Source organism: Pieris napi, chromosome 7 (genome assembly GCF_905475465.1).
Source record: "Pieris napi chromosome 7, ilPieNapi1.2, whole genome shotgun sequence".
Classification (NCBI taxonomy): Eukaryota; Metazoa; Arthropoda; class Insecta; order Lepidoptera; family Pieridae; genus Pieris; species Pieris napi.
Genome location: NC_062240.1, coordinates 4,741,523 through 4,768,809, shown reverse-complemented (window position 1 = coordinate 4,768,809; position 27,287 = coordinate 4,741,523). Strand labels below are relative to the sequence as shown.

The 27,287-nt window shown below is 32.3% G+C and overlaps 1 protein-coding gene and 1 long non-coding RNA gene across 3 annotated transcripts; one reads left to right on the top strand and one right to left on the bottom strand.

Annotated features, from left to right (window-relative positions):
• Positions 1-803: 803 nt before the first annotated feature.
• Positions 804-25,904, top strand: LOC125050946 (organic cation transporter protein-like). Of its 2 annotated transcripts, none has more exons than XM_047651042.1 (12): positions 804-965; positions 7,643-7,875; positions 16,886-17,063; positions 18,686-18,815; positions 19,721-19,849; positions 20,145-20,337; positions 21,222-21,327; positions 22,432-22,667; positions 23,095-23,174; positions 23,241-23,416; positions 24,200-24,354; positions 24,621-25,904. In XM_047651042.1, exons 1-12 carry the CDS (start codon positions 963-965, stop codon positions 24,691-24,693), a joined length of 1,692 nt encoding a protein of 563 aa, XP_047506998.1. In that variant the 5' UTR covers positions 804-962; the 3' UTR covers positions 24,694-25,904. The 2 variants fall into 2 exon arrangements, with proteins under 2 accessions (XP_047506998.1, XP_047506997.1); XM_047651041.1 differs by lacking the exon at positions 804-965 and adding an exon at positions 6,197-6,316.
• Positions 8,855-10,271, bottom strand: LOC125050947. The gene is made up of 2 exons (XR_007117228.1): positions 9,847-10,271; positions 8,855-9,683 (listed from the first exon to the last, which is right to left on the bottom strand). It is a non-coding gene; the product is annotated as an uncharacterized LOC125050947 (long non-coding RNA).
• Positions 25,905-27,287: the final 1,383 nt, after the last annotated feature.

Here is a 27,287-nt window from a genome sequence, read left to right as displayed (position 1 = left end):
ACGATAAAACTTAGTATAGAACGAAGGAATGCAGTAGAATTATTTCGATTGTCGAGTATCATGTGTACATTTTTTGAATGGATATAAGTTGGTATTTACATATTTACTTAATTTATGTAATGTCAGTTTAGTAACTTCTGTTTATTTGGTGGCGATTCATAATTTTGTGACAGTTTTTGAAGTGAAACTTCTTTAGGCGCATGAGGGTAAATTTTTACGGAAACGTCACGGATATGTGCAGCGTTTTTGTCGAAATAAAGGAAAAGAGCGATTGAGACCGATTGAGAGAGAGTGAGAAGGGCGAAATACCTTATAGAAATACTATTTTTAAAATTAAAATTTCGTAAAGAGAATTATGAAATATAAGTATTTTATATTTTATGCAAAATAATTTAATGAAATGACGAATTGTAAATTAAAATGCCACGTGTTTTTATTATAGAAGAAATAAATTAAACATTTCTATTATTACTATTCTATTATAATTTCTATTAATTTTCGGCCCTATTAATATTTTAATGACAATTAACAACAAATTCATTAAATTCCTAACATATCTTCCTTTTTCCTTCCCTCTAAGTCTCGGAAACCTAAAGTTTCTGAATTTTATAAATATGAACAAGAGTTAAAAATAGTTTGCCAGAGAAGTTTCTCTTCTGACATGCATACTTTGTACGCACGCACTTTTTTTATATCTTCCATAGACATCATGTTTTGTATAGGATTGTATTCGTAATAGTTGAAATAACAGTATATCTACTGTAAATTCCGTCAATGCTTTTTGATCAAACCTGCCTGGCGCCAGACGCCAGTTTATTCACACCGAGTGTTCGGATGCCCGCGTGGAATATAATGCGGTGTTCTTCAAATAGTTTCGTTTTTTATTGACAGCCAGTGACAGTTTAGTGGCGAGTGGTTATTGAATCTATTATAAATAGCACGTGGAATAATTAAATTTCGCAATGGTAAGTTCACATCTGGCGATATTCCAAACGCTCTACGATTTACTATTTTTGAAAAAAGGGCAGTAGATTTTTTAAATTTAGAACGCAGAATTACAATTCAGAATTAAAAATTTTAACTACCTATATAAGTAATTAATAAAAATCGATAATAATAAAATGAAAATATACGAGATATTTTCATTTTATTATTATCGTTTTTTAGCCTACTGGTATACATTTTATGCATACTGGTTTACATATTACTGTATAATAAATTCTTTATGTACTGTTGTCACTGAATGACATAAATGTGAAACAATGGCATGAAAACAAAAACCAATCAAACTAGTTTAATATCTTAGTAATGCTTGGCTACCGAATTCGTTCTCGTTCTCGCGTAATATTAAAAGCGATAAACCAACTTTAAAAACGTGTCATAATTTATGAGGTTTCTATTTAAGTACTAAGACTTGTCCCCTGGATTACCATGGATCATCTCGATGTGCATTTTAGTTTCCGATACATTTCACAAACAGAACACACACTGACACTTACGAATTTTTGCTTAGAAGCCTCAATAGATCGTATTAAAGTCCAACATTAGGTTAAAAATATGTTTAAATGACGTAAGCTTAGTTTTTCATAACTTTTTTGTAAAAGCGCATTGTTACATTTTTTATAGGGTCGCTTTTGTTATCAGCCATATCGGTTTATTGAGAAAGAGGTTAATGTCCTGGATATTTCATTATTATATGAATTATATAATCGGGGATATTTAACGATTCGATTCGAACTTCGACGTAGGTCAATACCATTTCATACAAAACGTATTTTTTATTATGACTTTTAATCATTACGTTGTCCGGTATTTTTTGTGATTAGCAATAATTTTCGACCAAAAATTACACTACCTAAATCTAGAAACTTAAATTAAAAATATAATAAAGCCAATATGTTTAATTTTTCATTATATAGACAGTTTTAGTAGAGATATTAAAAATAATTCTGCTTTTTTATGTATAGGTACGACTAATTATTTATTCAAAGAATTTCTGGGTTGCCAATATTTCATTGCAACATGCGTTTTGATTTGAATATCATTTTGATAATACATTCTAGTCTTATTTTTAGTACATTAATAAATATTTAAATCCTTAAATGTTATTCTAAAAAAATTTAAAATAACTTAAACACTGGCGATTGATAGTTAAGATTAAAAAGAGTGAGCAGAGAGTTTCTTGCCAGTTCTTCTTTCCCGCTCTACGTCCTTGACTTGCGAACTGGTAGTAAATGTAAATTTAGAATCAATTTAACATATTTTCTGTTGACGTTCAGAAGCTTACATAGTTACCTATATGAATAAAGTTATTTTGAGTTTGAGTTTGAATTGATATTTTGGTTATTGATGCGCATCATTATTATTGAATTAAGAAACACATATTGTGACCAAAAAAAGTAAATTCTAACAAAACAGAACAATACTCATTCTATCGATCTTTCAAGTATATATTGCAGCATGCAAATCTAATCTACAACAAACTGATTAAATATGCACAATGCCCCAGTGTCGTCCGTGACCCGACACAATCCCGCCCTTGGCCGAGTTTCCATTTCAACATATTCTATAGCATTTTTCACATTCAACCGGAAAATCATGTTTGCCGTCGGATGCATTTAATGATCGAATTAAAAATAATGTATATTGACTTAATACTTTTAATTGAAGAAGAATAAAACAGTGGCGCCACAACACATGGTCTATTGGTCTTTGCACACTTGATCACAGATGTAATTTGTGTTGTTTTGTTTCAAATTTTTAATGAGTGTACTCTACTGAATAAAACCATCAATATTACATAAAAATAAAGTATTTGAACTACATATATTTGATTAATCAGTTCTCGTTTTATCTCCTAATAGATCGGAGAAAGCTTCGTTTTATCGTACTTTGTCCGCGAAGAATTTATCAATCTTCGCAAAAACATTATCTATGCCTTATTAGAACTAGACCAAGATTTTTGGTTTTAGATTTTCATATCAGGAAATGAATGACTGAAGTACATTTTAATAGATGGGAAGAATGAAGCTTGCTGCTAAATATCAGATTAGAAACCTCTCTACTCGTTTTTGAGATTTTTAAAAGACATATTTGTTCGTCGTACTCTAAGTATACGTTAGACACCGGTTTCAACATAATGTATTTGAGATACTCCATGTACTTAATAATAAAACTTTTAAGAAAAATCAATGTGGATTGAACGACTGATAGATTTAACAACACAACACAAACGAAATGTGCTTCGTTCGATGGTCATGAAGAGGCGTTAATTTACTATAAAAAAAAAATTTGGAACTAATGTAATCACATTATTATACAATATACTAGTGTCGAATTGTTGTGCATATATGTTATTTGAAAAAGACAAATTCTTTGTAAAAAAAAAAAAAAAAATTCGTTTCAAAAGACAAAACTCAAAGACATTTGAAAGAGTGATAAATTATCAAAAGCCCCTTATTAAGCCTTATTAAAACAAAAATTAGTTAAGAAAATATAAATTGTTAAATTTCCGCGCTACCTTATACGATTTTATTACTGTCCTTGTAAAGGTTAGATTTGTCCATTAGATTACAGTTGAGCGATCAACATGACATAATATACTGTTCTACATGCGATCTATTATTGTTTTAGATTCCAAGAATACCTTAATGAATACTGTAACATGTATGTATTACTTACTGTGTTTACAATTTCACTTTTGCATAGTATCTTAATATATATATTTCTTGTGTGCGTGTGTATGTGACTGAACTCCTCCTAAACGACTGGACCAATTTTGATGAAATTTTTTGTGTGTCTTCAAGGGGATCTGGGAATGGTTTAGATTCACAAATCAGCCCGCCAGATGTTAAGGGTAGTCCACCCCTAAATTTTTATTTTTATTTTTTAGACAAAATTTTTAATTTCTTTTTTTATGATACAGCATTAAAAAATACATACAACCCCTTATTTTCACCCCTCTATGATCAACCCCTATTTTTTTATTATAAATGATATACATGGCAAAACGACGTTTGCCGGATCAGCTAGTATATATATATATATATTGAACTTTAGGCATGAGACGCGGCATATATTTATGAGATATATGACATAAAAAATATTTTATTTGATACATCATAATATGATTCTTTAAAACTTATTTCCTGGTTTATTGAGTGATCTCAAAAACCAATAAGTAAATTTATGGATTTAAAAATTACACCGTTGGTTTTACGGTACCCATAAAATTAAGGTTAAAAAAATGCCAATATCAATAACTTGCTTTACAGCTTTTAGACACGTTAAGAACAAAAACTATTTTGTTGTTGTCGGCTTTGCTTTCTTTCCTTGTAATTTCTACTTTCATTTCGGTAGTGTTGTTGCATACAACTTAATGCTGGAATAACCTGCCACTGCCACTGGTTTTAGTTGCATTGTCTCATGTTTAATGTTTGTGATCGTAATTTGATTTTAATTGTTAAAACTTTTTTAAGTGATAGCTGTCATTCCAAGACAGTACGGGCCCTCTAAAATTATGTATTTTTGGTGACAGCAAGTTAAAACGTGCCGGCCAGGCGAGTTGCCAATTTTTGATTAATATTTAAATTTATTTGTTTGTGTATGTATGCTAAAAATTTTAATTTATTCACGGATTATTTACACAAAAAACAAATGTAATTATTTTTAAACCCTCTCACCAACGTTAAACACCGGCCTATATTTATTTTGTTAATACTATATAGAGTATTATGGATGTAGATTTTACTTTACGACATACACTGTTTGATAAGTTATGGAGTAATTTGGACGCTATAGGCGACTATTATCCATCGCATGACCTCCTTAACTGGGTGACCTAAACATCGATACATCGTATTCCGTATAAGGAAAACCAAACCTTCAGAAAAATAACAAGGTTCTATTTTATTTAACATCATTTTGTCTAGAGTCTATGTAAAAATCAAATTACGTATTTAATTTTAGATGTAACTATTATAGCGATGTAAAGTTTGTTTGAATTTAGTATGTGCTCGTGAGATACTGGTATGTTGCTTTGTGGTAGAGGTATTTTAATGAATGTACGTAAATTTCCTGCTGTCTTGTTTATATACAGTCGACTCTCGATAATTTGACACTCGTTAATTTGAATCTCTCGATAATTTGAAAAAAAAATCCGGTCCCTTGAAAAATACTCGATAAATTGAATAAAATCAATGATAATTGGTCCCTTCGGTAATTTGAAGTCGAAAAAGTATTATCTTGCTCGCCAACATGCGATAATTGGAAATCCGGTCTTACCTACTCTCTATAATTTGAAGCGTTTATCATGAACATACCTGTCGTTTGTTTACATACATGCACAGACTTCTTTTCGAAATAAAAAATTGTGAATAATTGTTAAAATAATTGTTAATACATAATAAGAATATAGAAATAATAAGTAACAAATTTTGATCAAATTCTTATTTCCTTCAGTCGCCCCTCCCCCTCGAGGTTATTCAAACACTTGTTATGTTGAACTCTTGATAATTTGAAATTTATCTCTGGTCCCTTGAGTTTCAAATTATCGAGAGTCGTGCAGTATAATCTCCGTAATATATGGCGCGTTTTTAAAACGTATCTAGTAACTGTAACATGGAGTCTTCTACGGGCTAAAGTAGTTTAATTTTCTTTTACATCTTGTGTCAGAAGTTAGCAAATAACTTTTTGTTTTATTTTCATTTTTTTATTTATAAAATTTAAAAAGTCTGGCGGTCCTACAACTATTGTTATTTTTATAGCCACTTCAAAATAGGTTTTATTGATGATATCTATTGAAGTAGATAGTAAAAGACTGACAGAGTTTATCGCCAGTTCTTCTCGTCTGTTCTACGCTCTCGATTTGAGTGTTAATTATTTTCTGACGCTCATAAGTGGATATTAAGTTACCTAAATGAACAAACAATATTTTGATTTGATTTGAAGCGCTTATCACGGGTTATCAAAATGAACCTCTGGAGTGAACGAGTGGGAACGAGTGATTAGTTCGTAAACACTGAACCACATTGTTTTAGTTACTTTATTTTATATATTACATTAAGATGCAACGAGCGGCCTTATCACTAACAAGCTGTCGTCCAGGGCTCAAACATCTCTTGTATCTTAAATACTTCGGTTTCGGGACCAATTAGTTAGTTATGTCGTGTAGTAACCAGATAACACCTTAATTTTTGCCGCCCTGTCCAAAAGATAACATTATCGCTGCTCATTGTACGTAACAGTAACAATCAGTATTGAATATACAACCCGTCGTGTTGTGTGTGTCAAAATGACGCTCGTAAATGGGACAGAGGTTAGAATTTTAAAGTTGTAATTACTTAAAGCCGTATTTATCTAACGCTAAAACAATTATGTTTATATATCTAAGAAAGTTAGAACAGTCCTTTTTAGCTTCTAATTGGATCTATGATGAACTTAGAATATTGCTACCGTTTGACATCGTAATTTATAAATGTTTATACAACTGTTGAATGACCAAGCAATGAACTACCAGAGAGCACAAATCAAATAAATCGAAATGTAGATTATATTTTCATTGTTTACATTTTTTCTTTAGATATAGCAATATATTCTTAACATACCATAATGCTATCAATATATACATCATCAATTCAGTACTTCAGACACTTGATGTATGATATTTAGTGAGTTCGTTGTTAGTTAGTTGAAAAAAAGTTACACGAACATTCGAAATACGGTATAATATTTAGATCTCAGCTTTTTTTTTTAATATAATAGGGGGGCAAACGAGCTTGCGGGACGACCAAAAAGGGCAGTCTACGCAGCCCATAGACACCCATTTTTAGTGGGTGCGTTGCCGGCCTTTGCGGGAGGAGTAGATTCGCTTTTAAATTATTCGCATACTTTAACGGTTTTGTTAAATGCGACCCTAATGGAATTGATATCTTTAATAACAAACATTGAGTTAATATTTTTGTCTTTTCTGATACTTCAATATGCCTTAAAATTAGGAAAAAATGCGTTCTATATTGCGTCAGCCACTCACAAATCTAACACGACTTAATCTACTGTCCAAGGCCTGCAAACATTTATCCAACAAATAATCTATCGTAATATTTGCTCGTCGTCCGCAATTGACGCCTAAGATCGTTATATGAGCGAATTTAATCCTTACACAAGCCTAATGATATCATTTATGCAGGATTAATAATGTTTTACGCATTTTTCTAATTTATGGACTCAAACAAAACCAAGTTTCATGCTGGCAGCCGTAATGTGAGTCCATTAAACTATCATTAACTACTTATCATAAACGATGCAACGCAGCAACTAAATTAAAACCCGATTAAATACCGTAACGACATTCCTTTCTTATAATAATTTGTATTTTTTAATTATTATAAGCTAACATAGGATGTAACATCTAATACTAACGCTATAGTCCTGCGTAGACTGTTATTTTCAAGAAATAGACAAATTAACCGGACGAGAATAGTATAAAAATATTACAAATTACAATACTAATAATTGTTAGTATGATTTAAAACAAACGTACCTATTAAAAATATGCATTAATCTTTTTAAGGTTTAAAGTTGTTTTTATTGTCAATACTCGCTTTCTGACCTCTTATGAAATAAAAACATATGCTTGTTACAGGAAGCCGCAGAAGAACTAAATAAAAAGCCGAAAAGCGATGGGAGCGATGCACTGGAGTCAGTCATTATGCATGTGGGTGAAATGGGATTATACCAGAAGTTGTTATTTGCAATGATGGCTCCGTTTGGGATATTCTTCGCATTTGTGTATTTCGTTCAAATGTTTATAACCGCAACGCCACAACGCCATTGGTGTAGAGTACCAGAGCTGGAACATCTGGATATGGAAGTGAGGTATGAAACAATAATTATTATGCGGGATGTGTATTGTATTGTGTATCTCCGCAATAATCTCAACAATTAAAGAAATGGTTATTTCCTATAGCAGTATATTTTATTTCTATCGAGCAGTCTTTCCCATTACTGTGTTTCAATGGTTTATGTTACATAGCACATTTGCTCGGACGGTAAAAGAAAACGGTCTAGGTAAACCGGAATATAAAACCCAAAAATCGACGACGCGTAGTCTAATCACTTAGGGTGAGATCTATAGTCCGCACTTGGACTTTACTCTGACTTAACTATCGAGCTAAGACACAGTCGGTATTTATAGAGCAAACTGCGAATCCCTCCCTAGTGTTGGCTTAGCTTAATCCCAAGTCCACGAAATCGACGACTTACCAAAAACTTTGACTATAAGCCTAACAAAAATAATGGCCTAAAATTTGCTCTACCATCATATCTTTTACTGGACTTTTTATTTTTGTCGGTTTTTAATGAACGGTGTTGCCATTTGGTATCAGAGTTCCATAGACTTTGGGAAAAATAGAATTTGAATTCAAAGAAATTTTAAATGATCTTGATAAATACCTATGAAATGCATGAAATAAAATAATTATACATTATTATGGTATCTATTGTTGTTTATTTACATTATTTATATAAGTGTTCAACCCCATTTTTGAGAGATCTTATAAATAACTGGTGTGATATCGTATCTGTCACCTGGCAGCCCTGGCATATTATAGTGACAACGAAATTCAAACTATAACCTAACCGATGACTCTCGCTTCACATCTGTTATTTTCGTTTCCCTGAATCTTCTACCATTTATTACCTGACTACCCTAAAAAATTTGAGATAGGAGTGGAACATATAAAATTAAAAAATCTGTTAGAAATAGAATTTCTTCAACAAAAATATAAATTAGTATTAGAAATATGTATTACACTCAAAAAAAGAATCAGAAAATAAATGTTTAAAATGAAACAAGTTTTGTTTTGATATTCTTTATTACCGAACAAATTACCTAGTTAAATTGTGCAATCACAGATTGCCGGAATGCTAGACCTGTAGGAGATCTTTCATTGTTTCTGTGTTACTCAACTTCTGCTGTCAGCAAGATCACCATCATCATAAGCATAGGGGATGCTTATGACTCTATATACCTATATTATGCAATACAGCACAAGCTATAATTATATATAACTAGTATATTTTGTCAATTTTGACTGTAGTCCTAGCTGTAAACATGGAAATTTCCTTTTCTACACTCCGAAAACCCTTTCAACAATATGCCTAGTTCTTATTTGAGAATAATTATAATTATTGTCAGCTCTTGTCGTTGGATATAAAAGTGTTGTTAACATGAAGTTAAGTGCCGGATAACCGCTGTCACCTACTAAAACTCCTTCTAGTTCACCATTTAGCAGCCTTGCATACGCCTGGCAGTTTCTAAATATCCTGCTGTCGTGTGAACTGCCAGGCCACCTGGTCACTATATCAAATATTTCCATATCAGGCCCTATTATTGCTTGCACATTTACAGAAAAATACCCTTTTTTATTTCTGTATGCTTCAGAGTGAGCGATACCTTTGGGTCTATTAATTTTTATATGGGTGCAGTCAATAGCTCTGATTATACTGTTTAGGTCATGGTGAGTATTAGATCTTATTAATTCTTCAAACTTCCTTTTGGCTGTGTTCATATTTCTTGGAAAATTTACAAATCTAGGAAGTAATTTACTCAACTCTGCAGAGACTTTATTTATAATTAAACAGACTGTAGATTGGCTTATTCTGTTCAGATCACCACACACCATCTGTAATGTCAATGAATTATTATTAGTTACATATATGTTATGTTTCTGAAAGTCAGAAGACAAATGTCTTCAACATATAATGTATTTAAAATCATTTGAGAATACATAGGTACCTATAATATTCAAATCGAAAAACCATACATATTTATGAACACAATATTACCTGAAAACATCCAGTTGCATTTTTATGCCTTAATGCAAAAAGTATTTGCAATTGCGGTAGGTTTGGCGATCCTCTGTTGTTATAAGGTTGCAAGTTTGTAATGATCAGTGGCAGGATCACATTTAATACCGTGTGTTTCAAAATACGGTTCCTTCTTTTGAATTCATTCTCACCGTACAGGATGGAAGGATTTTGGTTGTATTCGTTCCGAACATATACAACACTTTAGGCAAAATTTTCAATTGTTGATATTTGATACAAGTGCTCTGTTGCTGTTGTCAAAACAATGCGATCCGTTCTACGTAACAAAATTATTGTCATCTTTAAATAATTAATACATTTTCTAAAGGTTACTCGTAAATTTCTAGTTATTGCAATAATAAAATAAATGAATACATAAATAACAATAAATTGAAGATATATGTGTACCGTTTTAGATGTTTAAATATTTGTTATTGTTTACTTTTTTAAAGGATAATAAACAAAGTATTGCATGAAATGAAACATCAATTTGTATTTTGACATTTGCTGTCTTAGCTTGGGCTTAGCTTAATCTAACCGTTAAAATGTCTATAAATACGAAATCATAGTTTAACCTTAGGGTACACTAAGCAAAGTTTTTCGTAAGGTAAGTCTGAGCAAAGTCCAAGTGCGGACTATAGATCTCACCCTTAATCAGCCAACCATTAAAATTAACGCAGCGATTACCCCAAACATTATTAAAGGTTTATAGAACATCATAATGTAATAAATGTTTAATAATCTTAGTAAACATTTGTTAGCAAACATTTAATCACAAATGTAAAAAAATAAACAAAGTTACTTTTACAAGGCTCAATTACTCCAGGATGTTAAAGTTGCGTGATAATAAATATTGCTGGCCACAAATTAAAAGTTATATCTATGTTTTACTCTTAGGAGCTAAATTGAAAAGTTTTTTGTTTATAAATAAAGTAATGTACACGGAAGTGTAAGCTGTTTTTCAATTTTCAGAAGTCTAAAATTTAACAAATACAATTTCGAAGTATCCTTTGTGTTTAAAAATGCTTCTTTGAAAAAAAATCAATCTTCAAATAACGTATAAACATAGTAATTATAAAATATGTCTATACGTTTTTTGAAGATTGAGATTTCAATAATATATACGCGAATATAATTAAAATTTAAAATGAAACGAAATTGAAATCTAACACCGTGTTTGTTCTGCACTCTTGAATGAGGAATTTCTTTTATTAAATAGTTTACTAATGAAAACAAAAATTCATGTGACGGTGCAAAATAAATTGATTTAAGTGTTGTCTACCAAATCGTCGACTTACATAATAATACTTAAAAACAAATAATATTCAGTAAAAAACAATTATTTTGTGTAAAACTTGATCAGCGCTCCGTATAGATTGTATTGATCGATTGATTGGGATCGCGTTGTCAATATCATTGTTATATTAATATACGTAATGTGTCACTAACCATCGCAATGTTTGTATTGAAGGCTACTAAGCGCTTACTTGATATTTTTTTACTCATCTTGCACATACATTTTGCCATACGAACTAGATCGGTTAACATAGAGATTTTGTTAGACCCGGCATCCATCTGGACAAAAATTTGCATGGAACGAGTTACCTTTATTATAAAACGAGATCTATGTCTGCACATGTCTTTAGCCTACTTCTATGTGTGTTAATGGCACATCCAAAATGCTAAAATAACTGTTTATCGGTAATTTTATTACTTTTAAATACATACATTGTACATTTACATTTCTCGCTAAATGTTATTTATGATACTATTATCGCCAATGTTGACAGAATGAAGTGACGGTTAGATGATATGAATCTATGATAAGTGATTTTACGTATCTGTTGAAATAACGATGTATCAAAATGAAATTAATTGATAGCAAATCTGATTCAGAAAAATAAATAATTATTTGGAAAACGTGCAATATATGCGTATAATTAATTGATAGATCTTATCTAGATTTGATAAGTTTTTTATTAATGAGAAATTTAATAGTTTTTTTCCGGTTACAAATATTGATAACATAATACGAAAATTTGTTGCCCACTGAAGTATTTCCGAACCAATTCGACTTAGGGTCCTTCAAGAAAAGAGCGTACCTATTCTTGAAAGGCCGGCAACGCACTCGCGAGCCCTCTGGCATTGAGAGTGTCCATGGGCGGCGGTATCACTTAACATCAGGTGAGCCTCCTGCCCGTTTGCCCCCCGTTCTATAAAAAAAAAAAAAAAAACCTTTTGACATAACAGTGATTGGCGTGCCCGGCGTTTAGGGCCTGAGCCAGCCTAGAACTCAGTCTTCAAGTGGGCATGGAAGCTCTCCTATTATATATTATGCTCAAGTATGAGTACCATCCTAATAGTCTCATTTCTGAATGTCTAGCTAGAATTTACATTTTGTCTCATTTCATTAAATTGAAGACTAAATTCACATTGTGTTAAGTTAACTTATGTTGCTTAGCAAAGCGTATTACCATTTTGCACTCATAAAACTTGTATTCTTATTACACTTTACCTTTTTTTAAGTTTAAGAGATACAAACTGCCGGCGAGTTACAACCATATCTTATATATAAAATTCTCGTGTCACAATGTTAGTTTAACCATGCTCCTCCGAAACGGCTTGACCGATTTTTATCAAATTTTATATGCATATGCAGTAGGTCTGAGAATCGGCTACTATCTATCTTTCAACCACCTAAGAGATAAGGGGTGTTCACGCCAAATTTTAATTTTAATTTTATAGATTTTTTTATGATACAGCATACAAAAATAGATACAATGCCTAATTTTCAACCCTCTACGATCAACCCTTATTTTTTATTATTGTAGATACATAGTTATTTTTATTGAACTAAAATAATATTTCCTAGAAATAATATACATAGAAAAACAAATGTTTGCCGGGTCAGCTAGTAGGTATATAAAATAATATTATCTTTTTCTAAACATCTAAAATATTATCGCGGTTTTTCATAGATAGCTATGTAGCAATTGATATAGTATCTTAATCTAATAATTTTGATACATCATAGGTGGTTACGCACCAAGCGTACGGAACCTTCCAGATTCATTAAGTCAAACATATTTTTACTTCAAATTAATTTTATGGATTATGGTTATCATGACAAGGATACATTGTATCCTTTATTAGTAAATACAAAATCGAACTCATCTCAATATCTTATATCTAGAGGGCAACCAGCTGATTAGCGATTCTCAGTATTAAAGCCTCAGCCAGCATCGGAATACTGTGCGTTAACATATCGAATTACGTTCAGTTTCGCGGTCATTTGATAGGAAAGGGCCATCGCTTGCAACTCTAAAGAGCGCAAACTCAGCCCCGGTGGAGTACCTAATGTTCTGACTGGGCCAAAGCTCCCCAGTAGCTAGTCCTTCCCCTTGACCGTATTCAACGAAGATATACGAATCCTCAACGTCCAGTCACTTTCAGAGACACTTGATCCCTTGACGTTGCATAGAGATGTGGGGTCTCTCTGCTTCTTCTACCGCATTTACCATGGAAAGTGTTCGGAGGAGTTGTTCGAACCTAAAGCTGAGTTTCATCATCAATATTCGAGGCATACAGAATACGAAATTCCACCCGTACGACTTCGACGTCCTTCGTTCCCCAACTGAGGGTTTTTAAGGCATTTCTTTCCGCGCATCAGCACTATGTAAAGCCGGCTTCCCGCAGAAATATTTCCGAATCAATTCTGCTTAGGGTCCTACAATATAAGGGCTACCAAATTTTTAAATGCTGGCAATGCACTGGCGAGCCTTTTGGAGGTATGAGATTCTATGGGCCTCAGGCCTCAGAGCCTCCTGCCCGAATGTTTTCTAGAAGAAAAAATCTTTTGTTAAATTGTATTCTTGACCTCATAAATACACACAGGCAATTTATATTCGAACCATCATATTTGGTCTATTCTAGACTTTGTAATCATTAATGGCCGATATTATAGCAATAAAAAGTCACCTCTAAAACTGAAAAAGTCGATAACATATCGAAATTTGAATATTTATATTTACTCTTTTCAGTTTAAAATCTTATTATTTGAAAGATAAGTATTGTTGTGTTATCGTGTCATAGTGTCACAATATATGATGTAACACATTTTAACTGACTTAAACATATATTTGCAGTGGTAATATTCTTGTAATTATCTATTGTTTTGTACTACCTTGATTTTTATAATTGCCTTTTGATATTTGTTCATATGAGCACAGATGTTTATCTAAGTTTTTACCGTCTCATTTTTACGTATACATTAGTTAAGTTTATACTACATTATATACAGTTCCACGTTTTTCACCGGTTTCATAAAGAAATAAAATAAATCAGGAGCTACAACTTTTTTTGGTCAAGTTCTGGTCTCAGATTTCTGTACCTGTTTCATGATCATTTCATCATTTGTCAATTTAATAGGCAAGTAGGTTTTGGGTAGGCGTTGACTTTTGGGTCTAAGGCAAGCCGGTTTCCTCACGAATGGGAATGCGCAAATAGGAAGAAAGTCCATTGGTGCACAGCTGGGGATCGAACCTACGACCTCAGGGATGAGAGTCGCATGCTGAAGCCACTAGGCTAACACTGCTCTGTGTCATGTCTTACTGAGTTAAAACCCAAAAACATAGACTAGACACAGGCATAGACTATAATATAAAGTGAGCCGTGAGGTTTACCTTCCCTATTCGATTTTATCAGAACTTAATGTCTCTAAAGATTGGCCGGAGGGGCCTCATAGCCTAGCGGTCTTACTAAGTGGCAGCAGCTAGTTGAGGGGGTACCGGGTTCGATTCCCGGTTCGAGGGCAAGTTTTAATTTAATTTAAATTTGTTCTCGGCCTTTGGGAGGGTTGTGCGGTACCGGCTGAGTGCCTAAACCGTACATGGAGGACACGGTCGAATTTCTAAAGACAAGCACGAATTATAAAAAATCCTAGGGTTGGGTGTGAAAATAATGCGTTCGAATCTGATGATACTGATTATGCAGGATATGCTGGGTGATTACTACACCCCTCCCCCCCTCCTCACCACCCCCGCAACCCCAAATTTGGGCGCATCGTTTTCGAATCGTTACCATTTACCGACTAAATGGCGGGTAACAGCTAATACAGTATTAAAACAAACATACAGCAACAAAATTAGGTCTAGGCTGGCTATAATTACAACAAATTTTACGAATTATTCGTATAGCTATCATGTTTAATGGTAGATATTTAGTTTATTGCTGCAGCGTTAAAACTTTCATACAATTACATTTTTATTTACGCGAGGATTTTGATGTAAAATGTTATCTGTAAAAGTTTTAATTTGCCTTATTACATATTTAATCATATGATAATCTGTCCGATTATCTCCTTCTAAGCTTGACACCTAAGAAAAATTCACACTTTCTTATCAGAAACGAGGTTATGTACCAATGACTAAAGATGATTTTGCCCTGTCATCTTTTTAAATAATATCGATAAAGTCTTGTTGGCTTGAAATAAAAAAAGGATTGAATTTTAACTCTACGTAATCAGTATTAAGCACCAATTAAGATCGCCTTAAAAGATTGTAAAAATATTGTATTTAATTATTCAAATAAGTCTTATATCAATAACATCTATATAACTTATACCTATATTATTATTAAATACTGTCCTTGGGATAGACAGTAAAGACGATTTGATAGTTTCGTTTTAATGTGATTGGTCTAGACATGATGTCGATATCGTGTTACATCTTCACTCGAAATTTTTGCACGGTTTGAGCCAAATAAGTGCTTTAATGAAAAAACTCATTTTAGATATATGAATATAGGGAGAAATCTTTAAACTTAGCTTACTAGCTTGAAACCTACTAGACTTATCGGTAGCACATTACAATACATTTCAATTAAAAACTAGCGACTTTTTGTGCTAGCGATTAGTGAATTTTTCTCTATATAAACCTCAGAGTTCATGTCATAAGTTTTTAATAAAAAAAATAAAAAATAGGGGTTAATCGTAGAGGTGTGAAAATTAAGGGTTATATTTATTTTTGTATGCTGTATCATAAAAAATAAAAACAAAAAAGTTTGTCTAAAAAATAAAATGAAAGTTATAGTAATATAGTAATATAGATAGTAGCCGATTCTCAGACTTATTGAATATGCATAAAAAATTCATAAGAATCGGTCAAGCCGTTTCGGAGGAGTATGGGAACGAACATTGTGACACCAGAATTTTAAAAATTAGATAAAAGTTAGACTATGCCGTCACTGAATTTTTTGTAGCCTGTTATCTTTCATCGTTAAGACAGTATTCGAAAGAAACGTTTTTGTTCCGACTAACATTGCAAATCCGACTTCTACGAAAAATCACAAACTCTAATATTAGTAAAGATGGGGTTTTATGTCTCTGCGTCGGGTTGTCTCTCTCCCTAAAATATGGCGAGGGGGCCGATGGCTGGCCATGCGTCATGCTCGTGAACGGGTGCTGATTGTGGTGACTGGTCTTACTTGAATTCGTGTATGCGGTGAAGTTCCTTATTTCGACTATGTGTTTGCGTGTTGTTCCCACGAGAATGTAAGTGCGTGCTCCTATTTCACCATGTCTCCTGCTGATAGAGGACAAGTCTTTGTTTTTTTTTTAAATTTATGTTATTATTATTTACTGATATGTCATGTGGAACATGGTGTAATGGTTGCAGCTCCATACAAACGTTGTGTAAAAAAAATGGCGATTTAAAAGAGTGGCGGAGAGTTTATTGCCAGTTCTTCTCTTTCGTTCTACGCCCTTGATTTGAGAACGGGCAGTAAATGTAAAATTAGAGGCATTAATATGTATTTCATTACCGACGAGTCATAAGTGTACATTATGATACCTACATGATTAAATGATTTTTTACTTTACTTTACTTTACTGACTTAGTAAAAACGCTCATGGTCACGATTTGATACACTAGATTTGCATATGACGTTAATGCATCTACTTTTTCTGGTTTTTGTTGTGTGGCCTTGCTATCGCGACTATAAATGAATACATTTGTTACAGACGCAACTTAACAACACCAATCATAGGTGATGAATGGGAGAAATGCTTGATGTATGACACTAATTGGACAGAAGTTCTTATTAATATGACTGCTCCTATCACCGCTAACCTGATTCCTTGCAGAGACGGCTTAGAATTTGAACTTGGGGATATCCCATACCATACAGTTGTCAGTGAGGTATGTATTTATATAAACATTATTTTTGTATCATATAATATATCCATAATATTAAATACCATACAAAACATTAACAAGGCATTTCTGAGTATTTGCCTAAAGTAAAGGAATCCAGTTTTTACGTGTATTGTGGTTTATATTAAAAATATGTGGTTTTAATGTGCAACGCACATATACTTTATACGAATTGTAGACTTTGTTTAACCGAGAAGCACCTGTCTTGCTCTTTATATAAAACCATTGATGCACAGTCTCGAATAAAAGTAACGCTCGAAAGTGTCCCGAAACACTATTTCTGTCTCTTTCTATAACAGTATGTCTATAACAGTATATGTTACAAGCATATATTATTGCAAAATAAACCTTACGCGAATTGCTTAAAGTTTTTATTACAACGCAGTGTACTTAAAGCAATAAAATTTTACGACCGACCGTGGTCGGTAGGACAAGGTATTGAGTGGAGTCGAACATGACTTTTTTATTTACAACTATTTTACATAATTTTAAATTTATCCGACTTTTCGGGTGCTTTACAGCGTGCGTGGTCACGGTGACTGAAGACAAAAGGTGTTGGATGTTAAATAGTTGTAAATTTATAATAATACATAACTTTAATCCGGTTAAAAAGTTTTTTCTTTAAATTAAAAAAAAAATGTTAAATTGGCTACCTCCTGACCTACACTTTATATAGCGTAAATATATTTGTCAAAAACTACACACAAAAAAGTTCAAAAGTATATAAATTTATTTATAAAAAAAACACAAATAAATAACATCGACTCCACTTATTAGACGCGAGACTATTTGAAATGAGCGCACAATTTAGAATGTTGCGCTCATGTTTTGAGGACGTTTTTTTGACGTTGAGTGTGCATCTTGGGTTTTTTGTATATCAATGTATAAAACAAAACGTGTTACCGTAATAACTAATTTGTTAAGTAATGAAGTTATTTTATGTATCACTTCTTGCGCTCACTCTATTGAATTACAATTTTTGTTATAGCTCTAGCCTGAAACATATCGCACGTAAGCGATAAGGATTATTTTATTGTACTGTATTTCTTGAAATGAAGTGTAAATAAGTAAAAAAAATTGAGAATTATTTTATATTACTTTGTCAAAGTCAAAAATCATTTATTCATGTTGGTAACACAATGTACACTTATGAACGACAAAAAAGAAATATACATTAAATGCTTCTAATTTTACATTTAGTGCCAGTTCTCAAATCAAGGGCGTAAAATGGAAGAGAAGAACTAGCAATTAACTCTCCGCCACTCTTTTTAATCGCCAAGTTTTTGTTTTACACAACGTTTGTAAGGAGCTGCAACCATTACACCATGTTCCACATGACATCTTAAGTAATAAATAATAATAAAATAAATAAGCAAACAGCCATGGTGAAATAGGAGCACGCACTAACATTTTCGTATTCAATTTAACGTCATTAAAATGTCGTTGTAACGTACAGATATAATAGTAAATGAGTCATATTTGTAGTAACATAATAACCAAATTGTATTTACTTTTAAATTTATTTTTTTAGTTCAGTACATTGTCTATTGAGTATTAAGAAATAGTAGCATTTTACAAACAGACTTAATTTGTTGTGCCCTTTTCAGCGAAGTTGGGTATGTGAGAAAGCCAGCTATGCACCAATAGCTCAAGCCACCTTTTTCGCTGGTTCCACGGTCGGCGGTATCCTCTTCGGCTGGATAGCTGACTTCTATGGCAGGGTGCCAGCTTTGGTTGGTAAGAGTTTTTATTTAGGTCTAGTATTTGATGTTGTTTATAAAATCTTTATTATATAAAGGGTACATTCTTTTACAATAACTTTATAGTCTCTTTTTCTGTTTCGAAAAAGAGATAGAGAATTTAAAATTTAACTTGTTTCGCTGGGTAAGGAACTCCCAAAGATCTTTGGTTATTCACTACAATAGTAAATTATCGTACTCTGTTCACATACATCATTATGTCCATTTCAAAGCGTTTTTATATATAGTACGTAATCTGCCTTTCGTCTGTAATTGTCCGGGTTCCAACCTGGGGATCAAGAACTATGGAGCATTACTTTAATAGATTTGAAAAACCCTATATATGTACTAAAATTTGAATGAAACAATGATACTAGTCATTGCTTGCGACCACTATAATGAAACAAAGGATCCAATCAATTTGGAACCATTCAAAATTAATAATTGTGATGAAAATTGAGGAACTCAACGATTTGTTTCTATTAATGAACGACCGATGTCATTTTTCTGTTTAACATTTTACTTTCATACAAGTTGAGATGTTAACTTACAAAATTGTTCCTCAGACCATCATGCTTGCATGTATCATGTTTTATTATTAATAAATAAATCGTTCGTTTGCAAAGAAGTGGTACATTTAGATCGATTAATTATAAAAACCGCACAATCAGCCATATAAAAATAGGCATGCAAATGTCATATTAATTTTCATAAATTCATATAATATGTTATGTGTGTAATAATGTCATAATAATAAGTTAAGTTATTTGTAAATGTTATACGCCTAGCCTTTAAATTTTATATTCTGCGACAGCTTTAGAACCTATACTGCGATTGACATAAGAAACGCAACAGTGAATCGAGATACATAGTTATTAACGTTGTTATTCAATCTTTTTTCAGGAGCCAATATATTTGCATTCGTTGGAAGTGTTGCTACAATCTATACAACTAGTTTATGGGATTTTATCATATCTCGATTCATCGTCGGCATGTCCTATGACACTATATTTATGGCTATGTATATTTTAGGTAAGCATAATTTTTATTTTACTTTACTTTTTTTATTATGTCCAAAGTACGTACAATATTTGTGACGTTCGATTAAATATTAATAATAAAAATTCAATTTTTTTTAAATTGCGAGGTCATGTAAAACTGAGTGAAGAAGATGTCACGGCGTGAATCTTTTTTCCAATCAGCTTTACATAATTAAATAATTGTTCAATTAATATTGATTTTTAATAGACATTGTGATTTTTTTATGCAACGTAATAATTAAAGTTTTCTATACAAAATTTATTTAAATCCCTTCATTATCTTTCAGCCTTAGAGTACGTTGGTCCCCGACACCGTACATGGGTTGCAAATATTTCTATCGCAATTTATTTTGGCGGTGGTTGTCTAATGCTTCCCTGGATAGCTTTAGCCGTTGGCGACTGGAAAAAATTGCTCTGGTACACCAGTTTGCCTTATCTCATCGTTGTTTTTGTGCCTTTCATTGTACCTGAAAGTGCTAGGTGAGTTAATTTATGAATATTTATCTGCTAGCTGTATGCGACACGTAAAAAGTTGTAGTTAGTTTATCAATATTTGAATCAAAAAATCATTGCCAAATCTCTCAAACTGCAATGTACCCAGATGTGTACCTTTCGTCCATTATTACCCAAGTAATAAAAACAATAGAAGCTAGACATACATAACCGGGGAATTATGCAATAAAATATGTAAAATAATGAAGCATAAAAATAGCAAATAATGAAACACAATCATGAATTGGCTTCCCATATACATAAATAATCAAAGTCAATTTTATGGCATCCCTGACTGCAGGTAGCTGTTCAATAATAATAACTTTTCATAATCCGTGACCGATTGAAGTTGACAATTCACGAAAATAATTCTTGCTTACTTTTTATCGTAACAATGTAAAATATTTTTTAATTTTTTTATACATGTGTCTTCACTAAGACAACATTTATTAAAAAGGATATTTAACATAAGAATGTGTCCAATAACACTACTTACAGTCTCTATTAAAGGGAAGACACTCCGTTCTTGTGTTCTATTTTTTCACTGACTGTTCAGCACTTAATACTAACGTGCACTAACACTAATTCACTAGTTCAAATAGTTTTGTCCTTTTCAGTCTTCTAGGCCCGTGGTGTCAAGGAGTTGAATAGCCTCGACATTCACGTGATGGTGGAGCCTATGTTCGTGGGCTCCAGCAGTCTTTTTTATTAATATGGCGACCTCCTCTACATTAAGATCCCGATGGAGGTCGTAATTGCGAAAATATGTATATATCTAGAGTGTTTTTTTACATTTATTTATATCCAATGTAGTTTTGGGACTTTATGGATGACCTTTGCCTTTTATACAGTGAGAATTTAATGAATTTTAGATGGCTTGCGTCTCGGGGTAGAGTACATCAGGCAGTAAAAGTCTTGAAGCGATTTGAAAAAGTCAACGGCACTACAATTCCTCAAGATGTATTGGATGATTTTATTGTGAGTACTATTTCGGAATACCAGCCTGATATAATCTATATATATATAATTCTTCTGTGAGTGTGTATGTCACTGAACTTCTCTCAAACGACTGGACCGATTTTGATGAAATTTTTTGTGTGTGTTCAAGGGGATCTGGGAATGGTTTAGATTCACAAATCAGCCGTTTCGGAGGAGTAATGTGACACGAGTATTTTATATATAGAGTATATAGAGATATAAAAGTATAAATACGCAAGATTATTCAGAATTATAGATTATTTAATTCAAAATACATGAACTTAGGATTCACGCAATAACTAGTCTGTACATATACTTAAATGATAAAATTGCGGTCACAACATGCATTATTTATAAGCATAGTCGTAACCCGAATGACTACGAACTACCGTTTTACACTTTAAAAATCTCACGGGGAGAAGCCTTATTTATTACCAGTAAAGAAACGCTCTTTTTAGATGTCGCATCAAGATTTTATAACGTAGGGAGCGTTCAAGTGTTACGTCACGCAATTTTTGGAGATTATTGACCCCCCCCCCCATGTAACGGTAAAAGTACAGTACTGTACCCAAGTATAGCAAAACCACCACATTTTGTGACCACATAGTGACTCTTTATACCTAAAAGTTATCATTATGTGGTGTAAAGTACTGGAAAGTCGAAAATAATATTAACAATAACGCGTAATTCAATCCCCGACCCGCAACGTAACGTTTTATAAAAGGACCCCCCAAATTCGTTACGTAATACTTTAACACTCCCTTATCTAATAGAATAAAACCTCGTAAGTATATCCTACGCACTAAGGCATACGAATTCTCAAAAATGTTCTGGAATATTTAGCAGTTATAAATCCTTTAGATGTTTACAAATTACAATTATACTTGACTATTTCATACTTAGATCATTATAGCAATGCTCAATTATAATTGTTGCACTATCCCAGAAGGGAAGGTATACTTTTAACAGGATAAGACTTTCCCGATTCTCCAATCCTACGCCAAAATCAAACCTTATATTGATTCTGTACTGAAAGTTTCTAAATTTATATGAAAAAAGGACCTAAAATCAGAAACACTAATATATATTAATTAATTTCGATAGGTGTCTGCAAGTCAAACTCGTCAGAACAAGCAGGAGTCCATCAAAACTGTTTTTAAGAGCGGCCCTCTCCGGAGAATGATGTTTCTAATGGTGATGGCATATATGGCGTGTGCGATTATCTTTGATGGCCTCGTGAGAATGTCAGAGGGTCTGGGATTGGATTTCTTTATCACATTTACACTGACTTCAGCGACTGAAATACCCTCTGTTACGCTATTGGCATTGGTATTGGATAGGTGAGGAATATTTTTAATTATTATTTTGTTTCCCTACATTGTGAACTTGAATAAATTTTACATGATCCTGACGAGTTAAACGAAGTAAATAAATACAATTTCTTATGAATAAGTATTTTTAAACGTACGAAGAGCATGGACGCGAAGAGACAATCTAATAGAAAAATACAAAATTCCTTGTAGATATTATACAAGACAAATAATAGATATATTAATTTAAAATGTTTACAAGCATTTGCAAGCAGACGAGGTCATTAACTCCATACAAATTAATCGCAATGCCTTTTGAAATTCTCATAAAGAATGATGCTTCTATCGAAATTCTACATGGAGAAACATAATAACAAAAAAATCAGAACAATATAAAACATTGAAATAAATAATATTGATGTTCTAAAAACTTTACAGTGAACGTATGTGTTTTCAGATGGGGAAGAAGAAATCTTGTATGTGGACCTTTAATAATATCTGGAACATTATGTTTTATTGCAGCTTTTGTACCGAGAGGTATTTAACATTAAATTTATTTTTATTGCATCAAAAACAAATGATGAAACAATTTTTTTTTTCTAGGTATTCCTCAAGTGTCTCTGGCGATAATGGCCAGATTCATGATAAATATGGCGTATAACTCCGCCATGCAATGGTGTACAGAGCTCCTACCAACCGCTGTGAGAGCTTCCGGATCCTCACTTATACATGTCAGTGGATATGTGGCCACTTTTGTGTCACCGTTCGTCGTGTTTTCTGTAAGTGTTTTTAGAATATTGTTATAGATAATGATTGTAAAACAAAACAAAAATTAGCCAAAACTAGGAACCAAAACTAAGTTAGCTACACAATAGAATAACTAAAATATACTAAAATAAATCTTATAATTAACTTAAATAAATAAAAGAGCCGGGAGGATTTTGGTTTATCCTACCAGACCTGGTAATGTTTACGACATAAAACAAATTGTTATTTTATTATTCTATAATTGGATACCTAATTTGAGGGCATATCCCAAAGTTATAACAAAATCCAAAATTTCATATACATAAAATATAAGGAACAATTTATAACTCAAAAGCGCCTAATACACGGCAATCACAACCCCCCCCCCCCCATCCTATTAAAATATAAAAGTATGAAACAAATTTAAACTGTTTCATTAATCTTATGGTTCTAGCTAGTTTTTGTTATTATATGTATTAAGATAAAGGATTATCCCTGGGTTAGTTAATTTTTGTTCGTTTGTCATTTAAAGTAGCTTAACGAATGGTCTAAGATCCCGATATACAACGACCTTCACCGAGATGCTTATTTAATGAAACGTATTTTATATTTAATTTAATATGTCAATAAATATAATCCATATGGGTTGCCTAGCAAATTTCAGTCCAGAGTATGTTTAATTAATATTTTAAAAAAAAAATTTTCCTTGGAAGTCTATGAAAACCTTTGATAACTTCAGAGTTTATTTGAACTAACAGAATTTAGATAAATTACTCATCTTTTACCGCAGACCTTATAAATGTTTTGTTTTCCAGGAAAGAATATGGCGTTCATTACCACTCCTTATCCTGAGTGTTATAGCAATGACAGCGGCTGTTTTTGGTTTTATGCTACCAGAGACAAAGGGCAGACCGATGCCACAAACAATAGAAGAGGGTGAAAGAATTGTACGGAGCTACACATTATGCGGGTAATTCTTTAATATGTACATTAGCATTATAGTGTTGGTGAGTATGTTTGACTAAAAATAATGAGTCTCGGATTGGAAACAGGATGTGCGAGAAAAAAGGGCAGTGCAAGACTCAATGCTTTTAATTCTTATTATATGTGACTTTTTAGGTCGATACAGTTTTTCCTTCAAAAATGATTAAATTAAAGCCTTCTAGTTACACTTATTTTGTGTTTATTACCGGTTATTAGCAGCGATATATACAAAATTATCTCTTTATTTTACAGAAGTACTCCAGTAGACGAGACGGAAGCAGACAATGATAAAGAAAAAGCCCTTGACACATTAGCACTTACTTAATTCAGATATTCAACTGTATCCTATAAAGGAAACCCTGAATTTTAAAAAGGATATATTGTACAATTTGGTTTGGTTCGCAATTAAGCCACTTGCAAAGAATGTTTGGTTATTTTAATTATTGTAAATTTATTCTGTAAACTAAAAATACTAATTGATTTAGAAGAGACTTAATAATTTTTAGATACATGTTTAATACGAACAAAACCTATTGTCAAATTGTTGACGAAATAGATATTGTATTTAGAACTGAGACCGCTCTTAACGCACAACTAACACCGCATACGTGATTAAAGATTTCAAAGTACACGGATTCAATAATAAAAAAAGAAAGCGCTTTTCTATTACAACGCACAGAACTATTCAATAAACTATTTTTTAAACAGATTATTACTATAAGAGTAAGATCTCGTAATGGTGTTAATTCTAGTAATTAGTCATAGATATAAAACATTTAAATTGACATAATTAAACTAAAAATGAAGTCATATTTGTACCGATATTTGCGAGTTACTATTTTTTGCTATTCACTGACGCCTAGACACTTAGTCCGTAGAGTCGAGATATTGAATATTGCGTCAGTCTACGAATAACAAAAATATATTTCAGGATAAAAATAAAATCCAAACAGACTGTTAACCCGTCTAGTTTACATTGAATTAACACCAGTCTGTTGTGAAATGCCTTAATTAAAATTAAGTAAATATTAAGATATGTTGTTGACTTTAAATCGCTATAAGTTTGTTTAAAGTTATGACAGTATATTAATAATTAAACATGAACGCTGTTCAAATTACGGTGCTTTTTTATATTTATTTGACTGAATGTATGTGTGTCTAAGTATGTATTTAAGAAAATGTGAAATTCAGTAAAAGGAATATTTAAAAAATATGTCGCCTTTTTCCAAAAGCACTAGCAAATTTAGGTGTAGTTTTCAAATATATATGAGATTATTATTATGTATCCGTAACATAAAAGATGTATGTTATAAAACTAAATGGCCTATGATAAACATTACAGTGGCAAATAAAAGTCGCGTAATTATTAAATTTATTTAAAGTTGAAATTTACGATGACTTGAACTACAGTCCCTGGTAAGATAAAAATTATCTAAATGCTAATTTAAAGCCTATAAAATAAATTGGAGGAGTTTTACTATTCTACGTCTTATATACGTATATGAACTTAAAAATTAAATAGTTTTAAAGTACCGAGTCCCTGCTAGTATTTCTATTCTGGGTATTTTTGTTATTTTTAATTTACGCAATTAAATTTTAGTAAAGCAACATCTACTATAAAACTCGACCAAATGCATTTCCAACCTTATTTCATCAGGCAATTTATTTCCAACAAAAACGCTAACGAAGCATGCGACATTTATTAAAAAAAAATTATAATTACATATTCATTGTAGTCATTATTATATTTAAAAACAGGAACAATTTGGCTCGAGTTAATATGATACAATATTCAAGGTTGTACTTTGACTGTTTTTTTGTATAAAATGTTGTAGTGCCGCATTTAATAATTTATTATTATATTATCCACCAAAACCAGAACCAATGCCGATTTTTATCTTAATAACCTTGATTAACGACATCTAATCACGCATGTTCGAAGTTCCTTCACATATATGTGGGAAACTTTAAATTACGTGGTACCGAAATTTGATATCGAAATCGCTGTTGGCAGGTTTTTGGAAATCTTACAGATCAGACAATTTGTCACCATTATAAGCAAGATTGTTTCAATATTACTGCGTGCACCAGCGTACCGCGCGACAGCTAGTTACTTTATATTTCCATGAAATGTCATCATCATGTCATATCGATCTTGCTTAGAATGGCTTTGATGGTCCTGGTAAATGGTAGGGGAGCCCACGATGCTAAATGGGGATTTACTCGAGCGTCGTAGAGACCTATTGGGATGCAAAGCTTAGATGCTTAGATTTTTAAATATGTAAAAAAAAACTGTTGCATGGACATCCTCGAGCGCGTCAGATATTGATAGCATCAATGCCCTACGTATTTTTAATAATGTACCTATGTTAATCTGATCGTTTGCATGATGCGGGTGGTTGTATTTAAAGGTTGAAAATGAAAAAAAAAAAATTAATCGAGCGCGTCAGATTTTCTAAGGGAGTGTTAAGTGCACCAAAAAAAAAGCTCTCATTCACTAATCTGGCGATTTCGATGGGACGCAAACCCGCAGCCATTTTCATAATGTGCATAAAAAAACTCGCCATTTTTAAATACTCAAGCGCGTCAGATTAAGATATATATGGTTCATCTTTATGTTCTAAATGTACTGTCTGCCTGACAAAAAAAAATTAGGAAAACGGTTCACCTTAAAGGCCATCCCTGCAACTTCCTGCTAATTCAATTCCTGGGCGCTTAAAATTGATATTTTGAGCTCGCTGAGTTCAAAGAAATAATATTTCTATGCATTTGAGCTCTCCCAGCTCGAAAGTCTGATAGAAGTTTCATAGAACACTATTTTTGGAATTTTCAAACCGCAATAACTTTTGAATGGATCAAGCAATTTTCACGCGGTTAGCGGCATTCGACGCAGTTTTATCATCCTCATAAGAAATTTTG